The 19,869-nt window shown below is 38.6% G+C and overlaps 1 protein-coding gene across 1 annotated transcript in view; it reads left to right on the top strand.

Moving 5' to 3' along the window:
• Window positions 1-3,578: 3,578 nt before the first annotated feature.
• Window positions 3,579-19,869, top strand: part of MRPS27 (mitochondrial ribosomal protein S27) — a 47,212-nt gene continuing 30,921 nt past the window's right edge. The window contains exons 1-2 of the mRNA XM_082012813.1: window positions 3,579-3,647; window positions 5,561-5,619. Of these exons, the coding sequence (XP_081868939.1) occupies window positions 3,594-3,647; window positions 5,561-5,619 (113 nt within the window). The 5' untranslated portion in view covers window positions 3,579-3,593. The remainder of the gene's footprint in view (window positions 3,648-5,560; window positions 5,620-19,869) is intronic.

The raw sequence follows: 19,869 nt of genomic DNA on the forward strand, positions 1-19,869 counted from the left end.
GTAGTTCTTTCCAGAAGCTGGTAGGGATGTAGAAATACTGAGAAATGTGAAACATAAATTTGTAAGGCAAAGTACTTGCTTCAGACTTCTTTTGTATTTTAGTTAGGTCTTTAAAATAAATCAAGGCTTTCTGTATACCAAAACCAAAATATTAGCCTGTGAGGTAAGGTATTGGCTCTGCCCATCATTCCGAGGACAGGTAATCTCTTCATCACAGTTGTAGGTGCTTTCCTATCGCTGCTGCATCACTGGATTTCAACCATGTCCTCGATAGACCACTTCTAAGAATGAGGGGCTAGGGACCTTACATGGTGGCCAAATGTGCCACTTGTTGATGTGGCTACATACTGTGGATAGGTACACACTGCGAATCAAGCTGAAACAGTGTTGATTTCCTAGGCCACCAGACTGGTATTAGATGTTATAACCAGTGACTTGGAAGGTGAGGGTTAATATTTTCCCAGTCATTGTCCTGAAATACCTTGTTGCAGGCAGCCAGACATTGAGTTTCTATGAAAAAAAAGAAAATAAAAATTAACATGAAATCTCAGATATCAATATTCTAGAGACAAATGTGAATTCATGTACAGAGGTTAAATGACCTCACCTCAGACTAACAGTTTGTTTTGTTACTTTGTTTAAATCCATGAGATTCTGCAAATACGCAGAAATATGTTTTTAGAGAAGTTGAAGTTTTGTAAAAGTTCATCTCGTAGAAATGTATTTTTAGGCGATGTGTATGAGAGATTATATATGCTAGTGTCCTCTTTAGTAATGACTATCAGATAAAAGCACTTGCAACATTTTGATTTGGCCATTAAAACATTTATTTGGCTTATACAGCAATGTTAGTGCTTAAGTTTAACTACCAACAGTGCTAGGAGACTTGGGCGTTCACATGCTTGAATTCTAGTACTTCTGTTGGGATGTTTTTAACTAAGAAAAAGCTTTAATCTTGATCATTGAATAGCAACTTATGGAGCAGACTTGGTTTACAAAAGGTAGTGGAATTATTTCAAAACATGAATATGAGGAAAATAGTCTGGGTTTAGGTGCTCTTCAGAGAAAACAAACCAGAAAACAATTACTCACTGCAAATTATTCCTATCTAGAAACTACAGCAGAAACAGCAATTTGTCCAGAAACAAAGCTAAATTTCCCATTAACTTCGTTTTTCTTCTATTCTTTAAAGTTTAATCAGCTGTCATTTTATTGTACTCTTCTACTGGAGCTGACAGATGAGTGCTTCATGTTGCTTTCCATGATAAAGTTCTGATGGAGAGTTCCAGTTTTGTAGACAGCATAAAATGTCGATCATTAAAATTCTGTGTGTTAACTCTCCCAGAGGAGGCCTGTGTATAAATGGCTAGCAGTCTTGGGATCTTGCACTCATAGAATTGTATTAATTTGGTTTACATTCTATTCAGTGTTTACTGAAATGGGCTCTTCCATCTTCATGAACACCTAGACGAAAGAAGTGCCAAGCTCAGAGGTTGAGTATGGCCCAAATGGTCTTAAGTATCACCTTCCAGTTTTCAGAGGGTGATGCAATAGATAAATGAAGTCCCAAATTGTGCAATTGTCTCTCTCAGGTCCACGTTGCTACGTCATCAAACATAGCAGATTTCAGAGTGAATACTTTTTTCCAGCTATCTCGAAATGCAGATAAAGAATGCTGGATGATAGTTGACTTTGTATGTGTTGGCAAGGATCTAGCCAGTTCTTAGTTACTGACAAGTTGACTTGGCTGCGGCGTCTGTTCTATCTAACTTATAGCACTACTGGGAATTCCCCCAAAATTTTTACCTATGTGCTCCATCATGAACTTTGTGAGTGCTGGAGAGATGGGTAATACAGAGTCAAATACAGACAATTCCTGTAAGGATACTCCCACAGAAATTTCTTTACCATTAAAAAAGTTGAACTGCTATTTTAGTGGTTGTCTGGTACAGCATGGCCTTGGTGGCCCATATCAGCTCAACATCCTGTGTTGTATTTCGTAGGAGCTGGTACTGAGCTTCGTAGGAGCTCAGTAACTTTGCCTCAGATTTCCCTTTGTTTTCATGGTCATGAAATGTTTGCCTTGCCTCAGCCAGAGATGAATGCTCTTTTTTTTGTTGTTGTTTTGAAGAATACCTTAAAGTGCCTCAGGAAGGAAGGTGTTAGGCAAACTATGTGGCAGGCAGCAGCATTGTCCAGACTAAGAGTCAACCATTTTGTTCCAAATCAAGGCTCTCTCATGTTATTGCAGCAAAAATCTTTGCACATGTGCTGTAATTTGAGAGAATACCTATAAGGTCAGACTAGCATTGAATGCCATTTGTACTATTAGAACTGTATACCCCTCATTATTCACTGGTGGTACAGGTGTTTTCATAAAATGATGAATAGTGATACCGCTTGTTTTGTGGACAGAACATACATGGACTGCAACCCTTGGAGACACAGCATGTTACTGGTGCACTGCTGCTTCCTGCCCCTGTCAACTTTGCCAGAGTAGAAGGCTTAGTTCTGATGTGGTGCTGCAAGTTGTGCTCACCTCACATTTAATTGACAGGTGTGGAGGTCGGATGACCATTTTGGAAAATGAGTTGTAAAATGAGCCAACTCCTAAGCTCTTTTAGGGTGGCCAGTGGAACTAACTGAGAGGTGTCAAAGGAGAGGCTGGTTCAGTAACAGCTGTAGTCTTGGAGTGCAAAGGATGAATTGAGGTGCTAATGATACAGCGAGAATATGTTGGATTCCTGGTCCTGGAAGATGCAGGAGAATAGGAAGAAACAGTAGGATTGAAGTCTCTAAATTTTATAGATTGGATGTTATCAGTTCATGTCTCAGCTAAGAATCAAACAGCTGACACAAAGCATACAATGAACAGCTTACTCTTCCTGAGTCATCATTATTTTCCAGGAACAGTACAAAACTAAACTCTAAATTAATTTAATTTAACTTCCAATTAAATTCATTAAATGCGGTGGTTGGCTACCTGTTTAACAGTCAGAAGCTTGAAGTTCCTGTAGGGTCAAATTAATATTGTTATACGACTGCTGGAGCTGAATGCTATAAAGTTAATAAATTACTGGCACAGTGCCCAGTTTGATTAACATGATTTCTTTGGATTGCTGTTTGTGACTGTAGGGTTTATCAGTATGGTACTGCTTGTTTCTGTGTCGTCTTGTTTTACCGTAAAATAAAGGACAAACCCATGCCAAAAGCACTGTCCAGCATATGCTAAGCTTGAAAGCAAGTGTGAGTTTTAAGGACAGCTGCTCAGTTTTCTAGATGAATTATATTAGTTATACTAATTTCATCCAACACATTATAGGGTAGCTTGCTTTTCCCCCCTTCTTTCTATTCAATTAAAATCATCATGTTGAGAACCTTTCCATGTATTATTTTCTGTTGAAGTATTTAACAATAATTGAAAATATTGTTTTCATACAACTTCAAAATGAGATATGAACAAGGAACCAGAATTTGATTTCATGGACAGAGGTTCTGTTCTAGATTATATGATGGCTCTGCAGGTTTTCCTGTAATGCCAGTTGATTAAACATGCCCTTTTTCTCTTTTCTCCAGCTGACTTAGCCCACTTAATGGACAGAACCTATGAAAGAAAGCTGCCTGTCAGCTCTTTGACAATAGCCCGGGTAAGGAAATAAATCTCAATCATAAAGTGGTGGAAATTACAGTGGAATGCATATGAAATCAAGTGAGCTGAGAGGGCATAAATGATATAACCTCTGCTGGGAGTTCTGGGATCTTAAATGTCTTGTTATACTTTTAAATTGCATGTAAAGCTGTTTTATTGTTACTTTGTACTCATTAGTTAGTACCTGGACTGTACAGTCTTCAAAACAGAAATAGTTTTTTTTCTCAGTAAAATCGGGCCTCACTGTTACTGGGCTATGTATTTCCCTGATATAGGTCCCCTGCCTTCCTGTGGTTTCTGTCTTAGTGAGAGCTTGAACGCCCCCTCAGGCACTTTGTAAGAACCCGGGCTGCTAAAGGAATACAGTGAATTAGCACACTGCCTGTCTGTGTGCATCTTCCTCCACTTCCAGGCTCCTTTCAGAGTGAGGCAGAGGTGGTTACGTTAGGCTTCTTTAGTTTTCCTCCCTTGCCTCAGTAGACTGAGGCAAGACAAACAGTGGCGTGGGATAAGTGAAGCCATTATTTTTACTGGAATTAGTAGCCAGTTCTATCCTCTGGATGGGTTAATCTGGGGAAGGGGAGTGAAGGCAGAGATGTGAGATGTGCTTTTACGTTCCCTGTGTAAGTGAGCATTTGTACTGAAGAGGGAGAATAAATATCTCACTTGTTTTTTTTAAAAAAATAAACTAATTTCAATCTTCAAAATTATCCAAAAAAGCTGAGTCACCATCCTGGTACCTCAGTAACTTCATTAATTAGGATCATTGGCACCACTAACTGAGGAGTCGCAGAACATTTTGTACACTTGCCAGATCAAGCGTTTATACAGATCATGTAGTCTTGATCACTGCTTCTGAGACAGTGGCCAATGGGGAAATGGGTGTTCCTCTCCCTTTTTTACTTAATCAGCTTTATTCCTTTCCTTTATGTTCCTGCTTTGGGCTGACCTCTTTCACGGAGGAGTGGCATTTCCAGATTGTCAAACAACCCTTCTTTCCAATACCTGGAGCTCACATCAGATTCCTGTTTTCTAAAATGTAAATAAAGTGCACAGGCATGTGTTCTGCACAAGAAACTGGAGAGCAAGTACCAGTTTTATTTTTAGCTTATGCTTAGGATAAAGAGAAGTACTGACCTTGAGAACATGTTGTTTATATATCCTCAGCTAAAGGTATTATATTGGGAAGACTCTGGAGTGTTCCAGCATCTTTATGCGTGTGTTAGTAAAATCTACAGGAAAACAGGATTCAGTGCTACCATAAGACAAAGTCTGGCTCAAAACTTGGATTTTATTTAAGTAGTTGTTATCGCTAGGAATTTTGGAAGGTTGCCTGGAGCAGGCAAAGTTTTAAATGAGAGGAAAATTGTGCTTTATAGCATGGGGGGGTGTGTGATTTTTTTCATACTGTTATTTATATGTCCGGTGAAATGTAAAATGCTGTTGCCTCTGTCCCTCAGAATTTATAGTATGAATAGGCACAACAGGCAAACATTAGAGAGAAGAATACTTTTTAGAAAGAGAAGTCAGGACTGTAAAGACTCACTGAAAATTGGGGAAAAAACGTTAGCAACTGAATTCTCAAATTAAAGGATGTCATTAAAGAGCAAAAAATTAAGAGAGGAGCACCAAAAATATGGGGTAGGGAGCTATATGGACATAATTCCTGGATAGTCTCTATATTTTCAAGGTGCATAACATTTTTTAGAGTTGAAGAGGGGAGTTGTCTCACTTTAAAAAGATTTGACTTTTAGCAGTCTAGAAGAAACCTGACTAGGAGCAAGCAAAGACTGGAAGACCTCCACCTAAATATGCCAAAGAAATGTATTTTGTTTATTGAAGTGGCACTTTCTTCTAATATGGTTTGTGAGTGTTCCTTCTGAAGCTTTTATTTCTTATTTTTTTAACCAGTTCGTTGACAACATTTCTTCACGAGAGGAAGTGGATCAAGCCGAATATTACCTTTACAAGTAAGCATCTTCCCTCCACAGGGAGCCCTGAGACATAAAAGTTACTACCATGAAGTCTTGCCTTTTTAAGACTCTGACCCTTTCCAGCTTAACAGCTTTTGATTTCTCTTTTGCAAAATATGTGCCTCTGGTTTTCTTACAACTCACAGCTAAGGGCCTTCTTGGTAACATAGCCTTCTTCTGGACCTCTGGCATTGACTCCCGTCAAGCATGTTAGTCTGAGCCACTGAACAGCTAATACAAACGCCAGCTATGATTTACATTAGTGGTGCTAAAATTATACGGAATTATGTTTGTTTACAGTTTTACTTCTGATACTTTTTTGTTCTCGAAGTCATAATTTAACTAAATTGGCTATATGCATATTTGCATGTCTAAGTGTAGGACCCAAGGAAGCCTGTCTCCTTAGAATGAACAGAAATGAGAACGGGCATGCTGTGGTAATGATCAAGCCCGCAAGGCTAAATGAAGTACAGTTTTGGTTTTTATCCCCTTAGTACTTTATGTTCCCCACATAAGCTGTGTGGTTCATCTTATGTATGGGTTGTTAGGGTTTTCTGCAACTATTTTTGTGTTGAGTGAATTGTCTTGGGTACCTTTTCTGCTAGTGTCAGATTGAATGCTTGCTTGCTTTAGGTCAATACACCTCAATACCGACTTTAAGGGGGCAGTAATTCTTGATGATCACTAAAATAAATTAGTTCTTTTATGGATGGTTGCACACAGTTTTTGAGAGCTAGGTTTCCTGATGGAGAAAGTAACTCATCCTGTCAAAATGTATGAGAAAGCATCTTTACAAATAATGTCAGGTTATTATTTGTAAATAATATTGATTTTTCTTTTAATGAAGAATTTTACTTGGATGGCTGTTAGTAAGTATATGCATAGTTATAAGTTCATGACTGCATTAGTCATGATTCTCTGGTACTACTGGGCAGTATCTGAACCTCAGCTTCAATGTGGAAACAAGAGAAACACAGTTTGCTAATACTAGCAACATCCTGTAATGAAAAAATAAAAGGAGGAAGAAAAATCTCTCACAGAGAGGAGGTTAGTGGAGTTTTCGTTCCTTCTGATCAAGATTTCATAGACTCATAGAATAGTTTGGTTTGGAAGAGACCTTTAGAAGTCATTTAGTCCAACCCCCTGCAATGAGCAGGGACATACGATTTCATTAGGCCTGTCAGAATCTGTGGTCAGAAATGGGTTTTCCATCACAGGTGAGATGAAAACAAGAGAAAGTAAAGCCAGTTGAAGATAAGCCCTCATTTTTGTTTAACAGATGTGCTATTAGTACCTAATGTGCTAACATTCTTGAAGATTGTGATGTGCTACGCGGAGTTAAGTTCTCTCTGATGGAGTCAGGCCCGGTAGGGTAAGGAATGCCAAGAGACCTTTCAATGCCCTGACACCAGGAAAAAAGTGTGGTAGTTTAATTGCTGAGTCTCAAAATGGTACAGATAAAATCCAGATAGTCAAGAGTGAGATGTACATACATAATGTATCTTACAGGTTCTTTCTTCTTGAAAACAAGACGTTCAAGGAGAGTGACAGAAAATTAGAAGCACAGAAAATGCTCCATAGTTAGAGGAATAGAATAGAATGGAGATCTCTAACTAATGTAAATACCCTCTCTACTCTTCATCCGTGCCTGGTTAGTACATCAGTTTAAAATACAGGGGGTTTAGCCTTAGAAACACATTCTGAAGGAGAGATTTGCAGTTAAAAAATAATTAGTTATTTACTGTTTCTCTAAGAAATAATTCTACAGCTGGTGAGAGTATAGTTACGCGTACATCAAATATGATCATTTGTAATTGTATGTCTGTGTGGAAAGAATATAGAGGTACTCGTGTCACAAGGCTTGTCAGACATGCTTTGGTTGGAATTTTTCTTGTGTGTGTCCTTGGTGTTGCAAAATACTTAGTCTTTTGGTGATGTTAGCATCAGTTTTCTGGGAGACTTTATTCCAGTATGACCTGTGAAACTATTCTTAAAATACATTTATATGCAGGTAATGAAACAGTGTAGAGAGGTCTGTAGTTCACGTGAAAATGTAAAAATCCCAATTATAAGATCAGCTTCCCTTTCAAATGAAAATAAGCATGCTAGATTCAGGAAATAGGAGATGTGGTTGGTATCTGCAAGGCTCCTTTTATTGTTCTTCACATTTTGCACTTAGGCTTGAGTTCAGATGAAGGACATGTTTATAAAGGTATCTCTTTGCAGCTAGGAGGATTGTTTGACACAGAAAAAGTCCTGCAAAAGTGCCCACATCGTGAGACATAAAGGAGGTGGTAGAGAGGGAGAGTCAAGAAACAGAAGCTTTGACAAGAAGTCTCTTTCTGGCTTAATGAGAAACAGTTCAAAGCATAAATTTTGTACTTTGAGTAAGGGGAGTAAGCTTCTAAAGAGAAAGGCAGTATCAGTGAAAAGCTTTTTTTGTATCTTCTAAGTTATACAAATCCATTGTGAGCAAATGGCATGTACGTGGCCTGGTAGGTTGGCTGTATGTGCATTTGCCTCAACGTAAATAAGCAGAATGCTGCCAAAGTCCTGTGCTGGGTTTTTTTTTCCCTTAACTGCCTATAGAATATAAGGGCGAGATTTTGATGTCTCTCCCCAATGTTGGGTGCCTGTGGCAATCTGAGGTGAAGGGTAGTCAGTTCCAAGGCCTCTACAAGGTTGGAAGATGTTCCTGGTACAAAAGGGCAAACTGTGCCTGTGGGAAGAATCACAAGGAAGTACGTGGCATTTCCATGCTCTCTGTATGGGGTTTTCCTGAAGATGGGAGTGCCAGAACATGTAATTTTAAGCTTTGTAGACTGGAGACTTTTCTTGTAATGTGTCACGCAGTACAGGTTTCAAAAAGTAGTGTTCTGGAGCATTACCGTAATGCATTTAGGTTCCCGTAATACAATATACGTATTATATTTAGATCTGTTTCAACTTTACATCCTTTTAAAGCAGTGGATCTCCAGCCATACTGTCTCCACAGAGGATCTTGAGCTCTCAAGAATAGCTGTGTGGAAACTGCTATGCTGCATTGTGGAACATGTCACTAAGATGGTAAAGGACATTTTGAGGCATGACGTCATCTGCTTTCAGTGCTCCTCTTTTTGTTCTCTTCTGAATACCTCCCCCCCTCTGTTAATTGTCAGACTTTAAAAAATCCTTTCATCTCCTAGGATCCCAGCAGAAATTCTAATCAGAATGCCGAGCACTTTCAGCCAGATCAAAGACCTGCAGTTCGCCTTACTTTGTCCTGTCTCACTGAGATGTCACTATTTCTCACGTCAGGGTGTTTTTCATATGATAGAAGCATTAGCATAACGGGGAGAGGTTTTGTGGTGAGGTAACTCTGCTGATTCTTTATGTAGGTTTTATGCCAACAAAGATTTTCAATGTGTTTGAAAGCAATTGTGGAAGTTTTATGTTGAGATTCCTCAGGAGGATTTTTAATTACATTAAAACCCATGACCCATTGTGTAGAAAAAAGTATACACAGTGTCTGTAAAATGTAAATGTTTGTGTGTGCATGTGCTCTGCAAATTCTGGCACAATATACCTAGATTTTTTTCATTGTCTTTCCCTGATTGCTGGTTGCTTTTTTGGAAACAGAGTTATTTCTGTAGATTTCAAGATTTATTACCTTGGGTCAGTACTTGATTATAAGCACAAAATGCAAATTATTAAGTTATTTTGAGATATGCTATTACATCTTTCATGGTAGTAAGTTGCGGTTTTGGGTCCCAATTTCAGTGATGAAATCATTTTAAGACTATAGTGGTCTCCATATATGTGAAATTTTGCTTATTCCTTATAATGCCAGTGTATCAGTTAGTCCAACATCACATGCAAAATAAGTTTCACCTACGCTGTCTGTATCTGCACGTCTGTTCTGTGGGTGCAGAAGTTGCAGGTTTTGATATTTTCCTGCCAATCCAGCAGTTTAGCACCTGAAAACATTGTTACTCTAAAGTATTGCTTGTAATAAATGATCACAATGGACCAAAAAATATTTTAATCCTGAAATATACTTTGCATGGCATTAATTCCCACTAATATGGTATTTTGTTTCTGTATGTAAATCTACAGGATGTAATGAATACTGTTAACCTGTTCCAGCACAAATAGAAAACGGAGAAAAGACGTAGACACAATCTTACAACATATTTAATTCTTCCTTTGAGATGTTTTCATTTACTAAGCCTATAACTGACATAGACTTCATCAGTTCATCAGGTCTTGGTTTTTGCTCCCTGTAGACAAATATTTGGGTTTAAAAAAAAAAAAGAGTGAGTCAGAAATATCTGCCTATTATTCAAGCTATGCAGCAGTTATGTTTTGAAATGATACTGGGAAGTGGTGGAAGCATCTGAGAGAAGAATACACTTCACAACCAGAATGGTATGTTTTACCAGTTTGGACACCTGCCTCAGCTGAGCAATCCAAGATAACTTAATTTTCAAAAGATCTGGGCTGTTCTTTGGTGGGTTGGGAGACACAAGGAAGAGAAGCACCAGAAAGATTTACCTCATTAGAATGTTCCAGTCATTTGCATGTGAATGACAGAAATACCTGTGTTTAATGCTGTTGCATTATGGTGACCGGCATGTGATGCTGCTTCATGGCAAGAATTGTTGGTCACTATCCAGAGCAGTGCTGTCAGGTATAAGTGTTCTGGTCTTAAAGCCTCCACCATTATTCTGGCTCCAGCATTCACTCATTTCTGCACAGAGGGGCACATGTACTCACTCTCCCTGTCATCTTTTATGGTTTCTCTGTTGTCATTGTCCGTCCATGGCTTGTCAGAGTCTGAGCTATAAGAATCTTTGGAGAAAATAACTAGCAACTACGTTTCAGAACCCAGAGCCAAACTTCAGCAAGCCTAATCCTGTGATCACATCTCATTCAAATAGGTGAGCTCAGTCAGTGTACCTGTGCTGTAAAGTGGGGAGAATCATCAGTAAAGATACAACACTGAAGAGCATTCAGAAAGATCTCTTCCTCTAACGCAGGCCTTTTCAGTCATCTGCTTTTCATAGTTCATCTGTCCTTTTGTATATGCTTTCCTTTAAGCTTGTCAGAAACTGGACAAGAATTTTCTAGGCACTGCACAGAAAGTTGGAAGACTTTCTTTCAACAATTTTTTTTTTTTTTTGCCAACACTAAAGGGTTAAGTGTTTGGCTTTTGAAAACCTTTCTGTTTAAAACAACGGAAAAAGAAAGATTATTCCACAAACAGAATGCATGTATCAATCTTAGGGGGTAAACCCCCCCACCCCCTGTATTCCTGGAGTAGATAGAAAGGTAAAGCCAGTCAGATTCAGATATGGAAAGAATTCACTCAGTCCACACCCCATGTAGATACATTTTTCATTTAGTATCGGGAGAAAGACTTTCATTCCTGTTCTTGCAAGAAAAGAATATTGGCAGAATTTTCATATCTTTCAACCAGCATCTTTTTTGCCAACAGCTCAGAGCATTCTATCTAGTAGATAGTATTGGAAATAGACTGACGTACAATGTGAGCAGTAAGTATTTAGGACCACATCTCAAATGTTGTACTAGTTATATGTTGAAGGATATTTTGTCTCAGAATTTAACTCATACTCACCTTAAAGGTCAATTTTGCTATATCCGGTGGCATTCTAAAGGTTGTTTCTTAAATTCCTGCACCAGCAAAAAACCTGTCTGGAGGCAGATCTTGCATTATGTTTTAGAAATACTGAAAGTCTAGACAGGTTAAATTGCAGCCAAACATGTAAAGAGTGAGCTGTTCATATGAATACAAATGACCAGGACAGAGTAAAGCCTTTTAGAAGCTTCAGAATTTAAGACACAAACACATGCAGAGATTTATTCCTTTGCTAGCTTTGATGATGATTAATTGTAAAGATACACTTGAGAATTAACTCCATCTGGCTTCCCCTGAAAGGAACTTCAGGATCCATTACAGCCCCTGAGCAGTAATGGCAGCCACAGCCAGGCAGCAGCTCCAAACCCACATAAACAGAAGAAAAAGAGCATATAAAAGTTACTGTTTCTGCTGAGTTGCCTCTCTTACAGCTTTCCCAGGTAGTGTCAAACAGTACAGCAATCTTTTCTCTGCAAGTAATGTTGAAGATGGCAACTACTAGGGTAAAAACCCGAGTTTCTATTAGGTTTACAACCATAGCCAGACCTGCCATGATCCTTTCTTTGGGAACTGCTAACTTTGTGGTTATTGCATCAACCTCAATCATCTATTTATGGTGAAGGTATTTATTCCTTTTTGAATAAAAATAAATACACCAGAAAAAATAATGATGACCTACATTGTTAAGGAATAATCTTGACATGCTGTAATAATCTTGACAGAGCTGTCTTATTACAGATAGGTTGATTAGAAATATTTGAATTGTTGAATTTGATCTCGGTTTAAATCTGCAAGCAGGAAACCTTAATTCAGATAAAAGACTTTAATCACGTTTCATGTTTACAGTTTTATTTCTATTTCTAAAGAAAGCCTTGTTGTTTTCTGGCAACCCTTTAAACCATTTTGATTTTCTTTGGAATGATTGTACTAAATTTTGAACCATTTTGTTACTGAGCAAGGAGACAATCTTGTGCAGGTACATACAAGGTTAACAGGTATTTATTACCAGGTTTAATTTATATATTTGATTATCTTTAAAGAAAGAGAGAAGTGTTTACTAGAGTGCTGTTTTTCATTGATGTGGACAAGTCTCTTGAGAAAGAAACTTAAATGAAGGTATTACTTTTCTGCAGATGTACACATTTAATGATAATGTAAACATTAATTACTTTAGATACAATATGGAAGGCATTTATCAGAACATGTTTTGCATTTAAAACTTACCAACTACAAGAAATCTTGTTTTTTATTTGGTGAAATTAACAGATTCTCAAGATGTCAGGATTTTAGTATTTGTAGGCGCCAGTTTTTATTCCTCTTTTATTTAAAAGAGGTAATCATGCATTCCTGCTGTTTTCAGTCACAAGTTACTCATTATTGAGCTGAACTAAGCATAACATAGGAGAATAAGGAATATATTATGATTGCAGCTGTAGAAGGGATAACAGTCATTAAAAATGCTGGTTTCAGTTGCTCAGCTAGGAATTTCTCTAGTCTGTGGTATTCTACTGGTAAAACTAGCTGTAAAGTACATATTTCTTGAGGAAAAAAATATATAATGCAAATTGTTGAATTCAAAATATATAATGCAAATTGTTGAATTCAGAGGGTTTTTTTGTGAGCAAAAGTGGGGGTAGCCATCCAAATTAAAACATTAGGCCATTTTAACGTCACATATTTTCACATTTCATGTATAAAATAGCGAAATAGGCTAAAAATGAGAGAGCATTTATCCTGTACTTTGCGAAATACAGGTTTTTGTGCTACTGCAACTGGTGTGTACTCAAAATGCTGAACAGTTTAAATGTCACAAGACAGAGGAGTAAGTATAAAGTCAAAAGGCTTCCAGGTCAGGCAGAAAATTTCTTAGGAATGTCAGTGGTTGTGATTATTTTACTATAATCAGCAGTAAAAGAGAGAGTAAAGGCAATTTATGAGATAAATTATGGTGTTGATTTGTTGCCATTAGTGATGGTTTTCTGTGGGGTGAATCAGGGTGTTCATAGCTTATATGGACTGTGCAAGCAACTGTGGATGAGCTTCTGTTAAGATGGGGAGAAATATTTTATTGAAAATGGATTTTTAAGAACAGGATGAGTACTTAGAGCTTGGACAGGGTTTGACTTTGTCGATCTTACTCTGGAAAAATTTAAGTTAGGAGCTGGAAAGAAAAGATACGCAGAAAGTAGTGTTGGCGCTCTAGTGTCCTGATGTTGGGTACAGGAGTTCCATAGCCTGCCACAGCTGTTAACATTGAAAATACATCTTGGGTTGAATGTACATGTTGTAAAGCTGATCTGGGTTTACTTACCTAAGAAAGCTTACTTAAAACTTGCCTGGATTTACTCAGGATTTTCTCTTTTAATTATTTTCTCTTATTTGTAACTGAAAGTAATGCTTGTGAAAGTAGGACTGGAGGTCCACTAAGAATGTGAAATGTTTTGAAACATTCTACTGCATTGATTCCACAGGGATTTGTGCCTATCTGTCTTTGTGGGTTTGTTTTTTTTTTTCTTTAAAATGTGTGAAAAAAATTTTCTCCAGGAGACTAATAGAAGTGCTAATAATACCTATACAGGCAGTTTCATGACTGTTGGTTTTCTACCATGGAAACAGTATTAGCTCTTGCAGGGTGCACGGAAGCAGAGCTGGAAGCTAAGTATCTCTCTGACATTCCACTGAATGAGAATCCCTTTTCCACACCACCTTTACTAAGAAGATTGTCAGTACGGTTGAATGATGGCAAGCCATGTGCTGGTTTTGTAGTATAGACTGATGGAGAGAAGGACGAAGGCACTAAAATATGTTTTCCTGTGTTACCTCAGCCAACATATGAAATACAAGACTTGTGCATTTTCAGGAAGAACTTCCCTTCATTTTACCATATACAAGGAAAAATCCATATGATCTTAATTTTAAACAAGTTTTTGTGTATAAGCTTGCTGTGTTCCACAAGACGTGTGAGATGAACACAGTCTGACCAACCACATAAAAAAGGCCTATACCATCTGACTGGACTTCCTAGTAGTCCAGAAAAGCGTTCTGTGCTTTATTGGTAACAGTGAAGACATTTATCTTAGTAATATGATCCAGCAGAGTATCTGTTCTGTTGCACTCTGAGTATATCTGGTTTTGATGCATGCTGCTGCATAGTATGTAGTAACAGATAGCAGATGTGGTGCATGTTCCAGAAGGTGAAAGCCTTTAGAAACGGAAAGAACGTTAAGGTGACCATGATAAGGGATGAAATAATGCACCACAGGTATAGAGCTGATCATCTTTTGTTCTATTATACACCATTATAGACAAAATTAATGTGACAGGGAGGAGAGGGACCTGCTTTAGCATACATCTTTCTTTAGCTTATAAATGATTATGAATGTTAATTTTCAAATAGCTGGCTCTTCTTATTTATAGAAATGGAGGTTTATGCTTTTGTAGGACTGAAAACATTTGGTCAACAATCCGTTACAAAGAATTTCTACATTTAGAAAATTATCTGATTATATCCATCAGGCTGTAGATTTCTTTTTAGCCCCAGTAATAAAAATATTCGAAAAAACAGCTTCTATTGCTTGCTTCCAATTATTCATTTTTTCTAAATAATTCATCTTCTTCAGAAATGTCCAAAAACATTACAGTGCAGAACAAAAATGAAAATAAGCAGGTACATTTATTTAACTTGTATGGCTGCTTATTTCTGCATATACATTCATGCCTGTGAAAAAGTGTTCTACTCCATAAGGGGAGAAGCAGTTTATATTGCAAACAGACCCACAAAACAATACTTTGCTGTAATTGCATAGAGGTACTGATAAGCAAAGGTCATTGTTTAACATTTTCCTGGGGTGATTTCTGAGGTTATTACTCTCTCTGTTTTCTAGGAATGGGAAGTTAAGGTACACATTTCTGAATGTAAGAAGCCCAGTAGCAAAGTGGAAAAAAATGATTATTCAGGGTGCCTACATTTTGGGGGATTTTGCATTGGGTTTTTTTTTTGTTGTTTTAATGCTGCTTTAATAGTGAGTTATTTTTAAAGCTGCATGCTTCAGGTGACATACCTATACTGTGTGCTGGAATGAGGCCAGTTGCATTTTCAGTGCTTCTCTGTACCAAGAACTCCAATCACTCTGCTCAGCTACCTGCAACTGTTCTTTCTGGCAGAATCCCTGTTACCTCTTTTTCTATTTCTGTCCTTTACTTCGTATATCTTTGGTTCCTAGGCAGAATAATCCCTTCCTTACTCTTGTTTCTTTGTTTGCTTGTTTGTTTGTTTATACAGGAGGGTGAGAGGTAGGACAGGATGGAGGGGGGGAAGCTTAGTTAGATGCCCAAGCCCCTCCTATCAGCTGATGATATCCCCTTACCTGTTTCCTAAAATTCTGGCATGTCCCCTGTCCCTGAAGAGGAATGTCCCCAGGCTTTTTGCTGCCTCCCTGTTTCCCCTTTGCTACATCAGTTTGAAAGCCTGAGAGGCTCTGTTAAATGCGGAGTTGGTCATTCCGGAAATGGTGCTGCAGCAGCTCTCAGCAGTTGGTTTCCATCTTCACCACCCTGACATATTTTGTGGGACACTGGGCTGCACACCCTTGAAAGGTGCTGGAGTTGTCCTTGCCTCCCAAGTTTAGCCTAATTAATGCTCAATGTGCACGTGTGGTGTGCCAGTCCTTAGCAGATTGAGGCAGGTCCCTGGTAGCTAGGGGAGCCATGTGTTGTCTCTTTGACCTGGTGGGGATTTGAACCAGGATCTAGTTCAGGGAGTATTGAAACAGCCAATAAAGAATGCTTTCTTGGGTTTGTTGTTAAAATTGGAAAGGGGAATACAAGAGGGCAGCTAGTAGAAACTCCTGTTTTGTCAGCTGTAAATGTAGACACAATATACATTCCTTCTTTCTCTTGCTGAAAAATGAACAGGCATTTTGAATCCCCCCCTTCCCTGTAGAGCTTGTCAAGCTGAAAGTGCATGGATTTTGGCAACTGGCTTTGCAAGCAGATTTGCACCTTTATGAGTAGTATCTTTTTTCCAAGAATTGGCGTGGATATAAAGCTGGCTTTAATCTCTAAAGTCAACTTTATGATCATCCTCTTTAAATTGTCATTTATTTAATTCTGAAATCTCCTCTTTCACTACTGTTTTCATTTAACAAAGGAGGAAGATACTGCTTTTTTCAGTCTAATCAGCCACTTTCTGCTTAGTTCCATTAGGGACTGAGCAGAGCAGCGCTAAATCCAATCACAAGCAACATAGCTGGCCTCTGGCAGCAGACAGCTGGGAGTAAAATGGACACCACACCCCCCACACCCCCCCCTTGCCTACATTGCCTGGGCCAAAGCTCTCGCAAACCAGACTGGCTGCTGGTGCTTGTAACTTGTAAGGTATCACAGCTATTGTGAGAGCACGACAGAGGAGCATTTGCAGCATGAGCGTACACTCTGCTTTCTCTGCAAAGAGGTTTCTGTTTTTTGTCTTCCATTGAAGTTACTGTCCTGCGATCACCCTTTTTCAGAGAGTTTCCTTTGTCCAGGCTAAACCATTGAGCAGCAAGTTCATCTTATATTAGGTACGATTGTGTTGTTTTGAAAGTCATGATTGTTTGGAGGAATAAAATAAAGCAAGACAGACTGAAACATATCTGGTACGTAACTGCACATAGTTGTAGTGTTTCTGCCCTGTCCTTTGTCTTCTCTGTTCTCCTGTGCAGTGGGTAACATGACATGTATAAGCCTCCTATACCGTGACTACCTTAGAGAACTGGATGCCTCTAAATGTCAGTTCGGAGCCTGAATACAAGATCTGAGTAGGCCCCTGCAACAAGGCAAAGTGGCAGCGCGCCCTGGCCTTGCATCATGCCCTGATGCTCATCAGCAGAAGCAAAGCCAGTAGTTATAACTAACAGTGCTGGCTGTATACCTAGCTCAAAAGGGGAGGAACTACAAAATACCCTTTTTTGTTTTGAAATCCTCTGTCTGTCTTGAGTAGCACAGCCTCATTTTGCTGCGCAGCTTGTACCTACCTTCACAAGGGAACATGTGTCCTAGAGTACATGCAGTACTTGAAGTGGGGTACCTACTGTCTCTCTAAATAACAGGTCTGATGGTACAGTATTTTTCTGAAAAGAATGAAACAGTCACAAAGCTGGTAAGAGCCCACGAATTTCAAACTTCCTGACAAAAGGCTTGAGTCAGCTTTGCCATGTGTATCCTTGATTTGCGTACTGGTCCCTGTGCTTGACATCATACACAGTGGAGTAAAGGACATTTCTGTCCCACTGGGCTTGGAAGAAGTTAGATGCACTAAGATACATGCTAACTAGAAGTTAGCTTCTGAAGCACTGTGATTGGGGTAACTTCCTGTGGTTAGGGAACAGTCGAAAATGTATCATGCAGGACTCATGGATTTTTGTTTTTCATTGCTAAAAATATTTTTCTCAGGAAAATGCATGGTTGTAAGAATAAAGAAATATCAATAAGCTGTTCCACATTGAGACATGCTATGAAATGTAGACAGATTTGTGGTGGACTGCCCAGTAGCCAAGACCTGGCTACGCACCTATGGTTTACTTTTTAGAAATGATTGCCTTTTTGACAGCAGCTGAGGCTGAAAGCAGAGGTGAGCGTCGGGTGTTTTGTCCCCTGTGTTGCAGGTGTTTATGCTTAATATGAAAACCGTATTTGTTTACTTTGACAACTTATCATGTGCTCTGCTTCCCCTTTGGTCATAGCGTGCAGAAGGACAGCTATACACAAAGAAGTCAGGCTCTAGCAGTGAAGAATAAAAAGGGCACAAGTAGTAGGTCAAAATTAGGTTAACTTGAACTGTGGGACTATGGCAGCAAATCTGAAAAGGTGAAACCTGAACTGTGCACATCCAGTTTTGGAAGCGCTTGGCAGCAAATGTAAGGTTTGGCTTTTCCCTTACTTAAGCTGGCTACTAAGACCTGTTCAGCATTTGAATTCCTGCAGCACTCTCTTGCCAGGACCTTCTGTTTGCGTAGGTCACATGTGGTGTGAAACTGAACAACTTTGCAGAGTAAACTGTTTGGAGCATATGCTTCTGTATTGCAGCCTTTGATACTCAAGCCAGAGGAATACATTGCTTGTAATATGTGCAAGTTCAACTGTGGTCAAACTGAAAAGTGTCAAGGGTTGTGTCAGGGGATGTAACGTTACAGTAGTTTGAAGCTAGTGTGTGATATATTTCTGGGAGATGTTTTGTGAATCATAAAGAATTTGAGGGGAGTAAATGGAAAAGGCAATATCATTACAATGTAGACTCCAGCTCTCAGTGAATTAGGTCTTTCTCTCCCAGGTTAAATGTAGGCTACATGTTAGGCACCATTAAAAAGTTGCTGTTTACAAATACTGTAATAGCAATGTCCAGTTACAGGCTGGGATTTTTTCCTGCTTTTAAAGTAAAAGTTCATACTGGCTTTTGTTGACAGTGGTTTTTATGCATACCCATAAAGTGTTCCTTTTTGGTATGATGTGAAAGGGGTGTACTGTCTTAGTTTAAACTTAGTCCTAGAAGGCAGAAACTCCTGAACGTTGGTCCTAACTCTGATTCATTCCCTCTGACACTGAATGAACTATTGTAAAACTTGGGAGTTGTTGTCTTGTCAGCTGGAAGAGCCCTTGGTGCTACATCTCTGTCCAGCTTGGTTAAGGGTTACTGGAACTCAGGCTTCCCTGTGGAGCCTGCATTAGTTGATGGCTAAGAGATGGAGGTTTTCTAAAGATCTAAAGTAATTTGTTTATTTTTAAAAATGAACATCTCACTAGCTTTGAAGCAATTTCTTCTCTAAAAAATCACATAATCTTACAGACAGTCCTGGTTGAAAAAATACCATGATGTAAGTACTTTTTGGTACCCAGGAGGTTTTAAACTTACTTCTGGTATGCAGCTAGTGGGAACTAGCTTTCTGCTAGAAACTGACTTTCCGGCAGTCTAGTAGGGGATCTCTCTCATCTGCAAAGTTAACCAGGTACAAAGGTGATTTCAGCAATTACGAATTTACAAACGGGCTTTCACAAACATTTTTTTCATTTTGAAAAATGAATCCAATCAATAACTTTTGTACTAGCTTTCAAGACAGAGAATTAATTTAAGTAATAATGGGCATAGCTGGGCTAGTAAAATGGTAACAATCAAGTTACTGATTACCATTGATTAAAGCACAATCAGTGCTTTACTTATATATGCCATTTTTTTACAGACTCTGTGTTAAGCAGTTTTTGGAGACGTGAATGAAGATTCCAGCAGAACTGACCCTTTCTTGAGCTTTAACAGAGCAAGTTTTAGACTGACACACATAGATATTGCTGGGATTCAGAAATATCCCCAAAGCAAGAAATGTAGTGTGCTGTATGTATGGTTCCTAATGTCTTTCTATATGTTTTTGTATGCCAGGATACTGGGAAGAGATAATTAATGGGAGAGTTGGTTTTAAATTAGACTTACTGTGGTTGCATGGGGGCAAGGAAAGGCACTAGAGAGTATCTTACCAGAATCACTATAGCAACACTTCATCCCATCATTCCCTGTGTCTTCCTCAGTCTGTGATACTCTCTATTCAGTCACTAAATTATTAGCAGCATTTATATTCAAAACC

Source organism: Phaethon aethereus (genome assembly GCF_964289735.1).
Source record: "Phaethon aethereus genome assembly, chromosome: Z".
NCBI classification, from domain to species: domain Eukaryota; kingdom Metazoa; phylum Chordata; class Aves; order Phaethontiformes; family Phaethontidae; genus Phaethon; species Phaethon aethereus.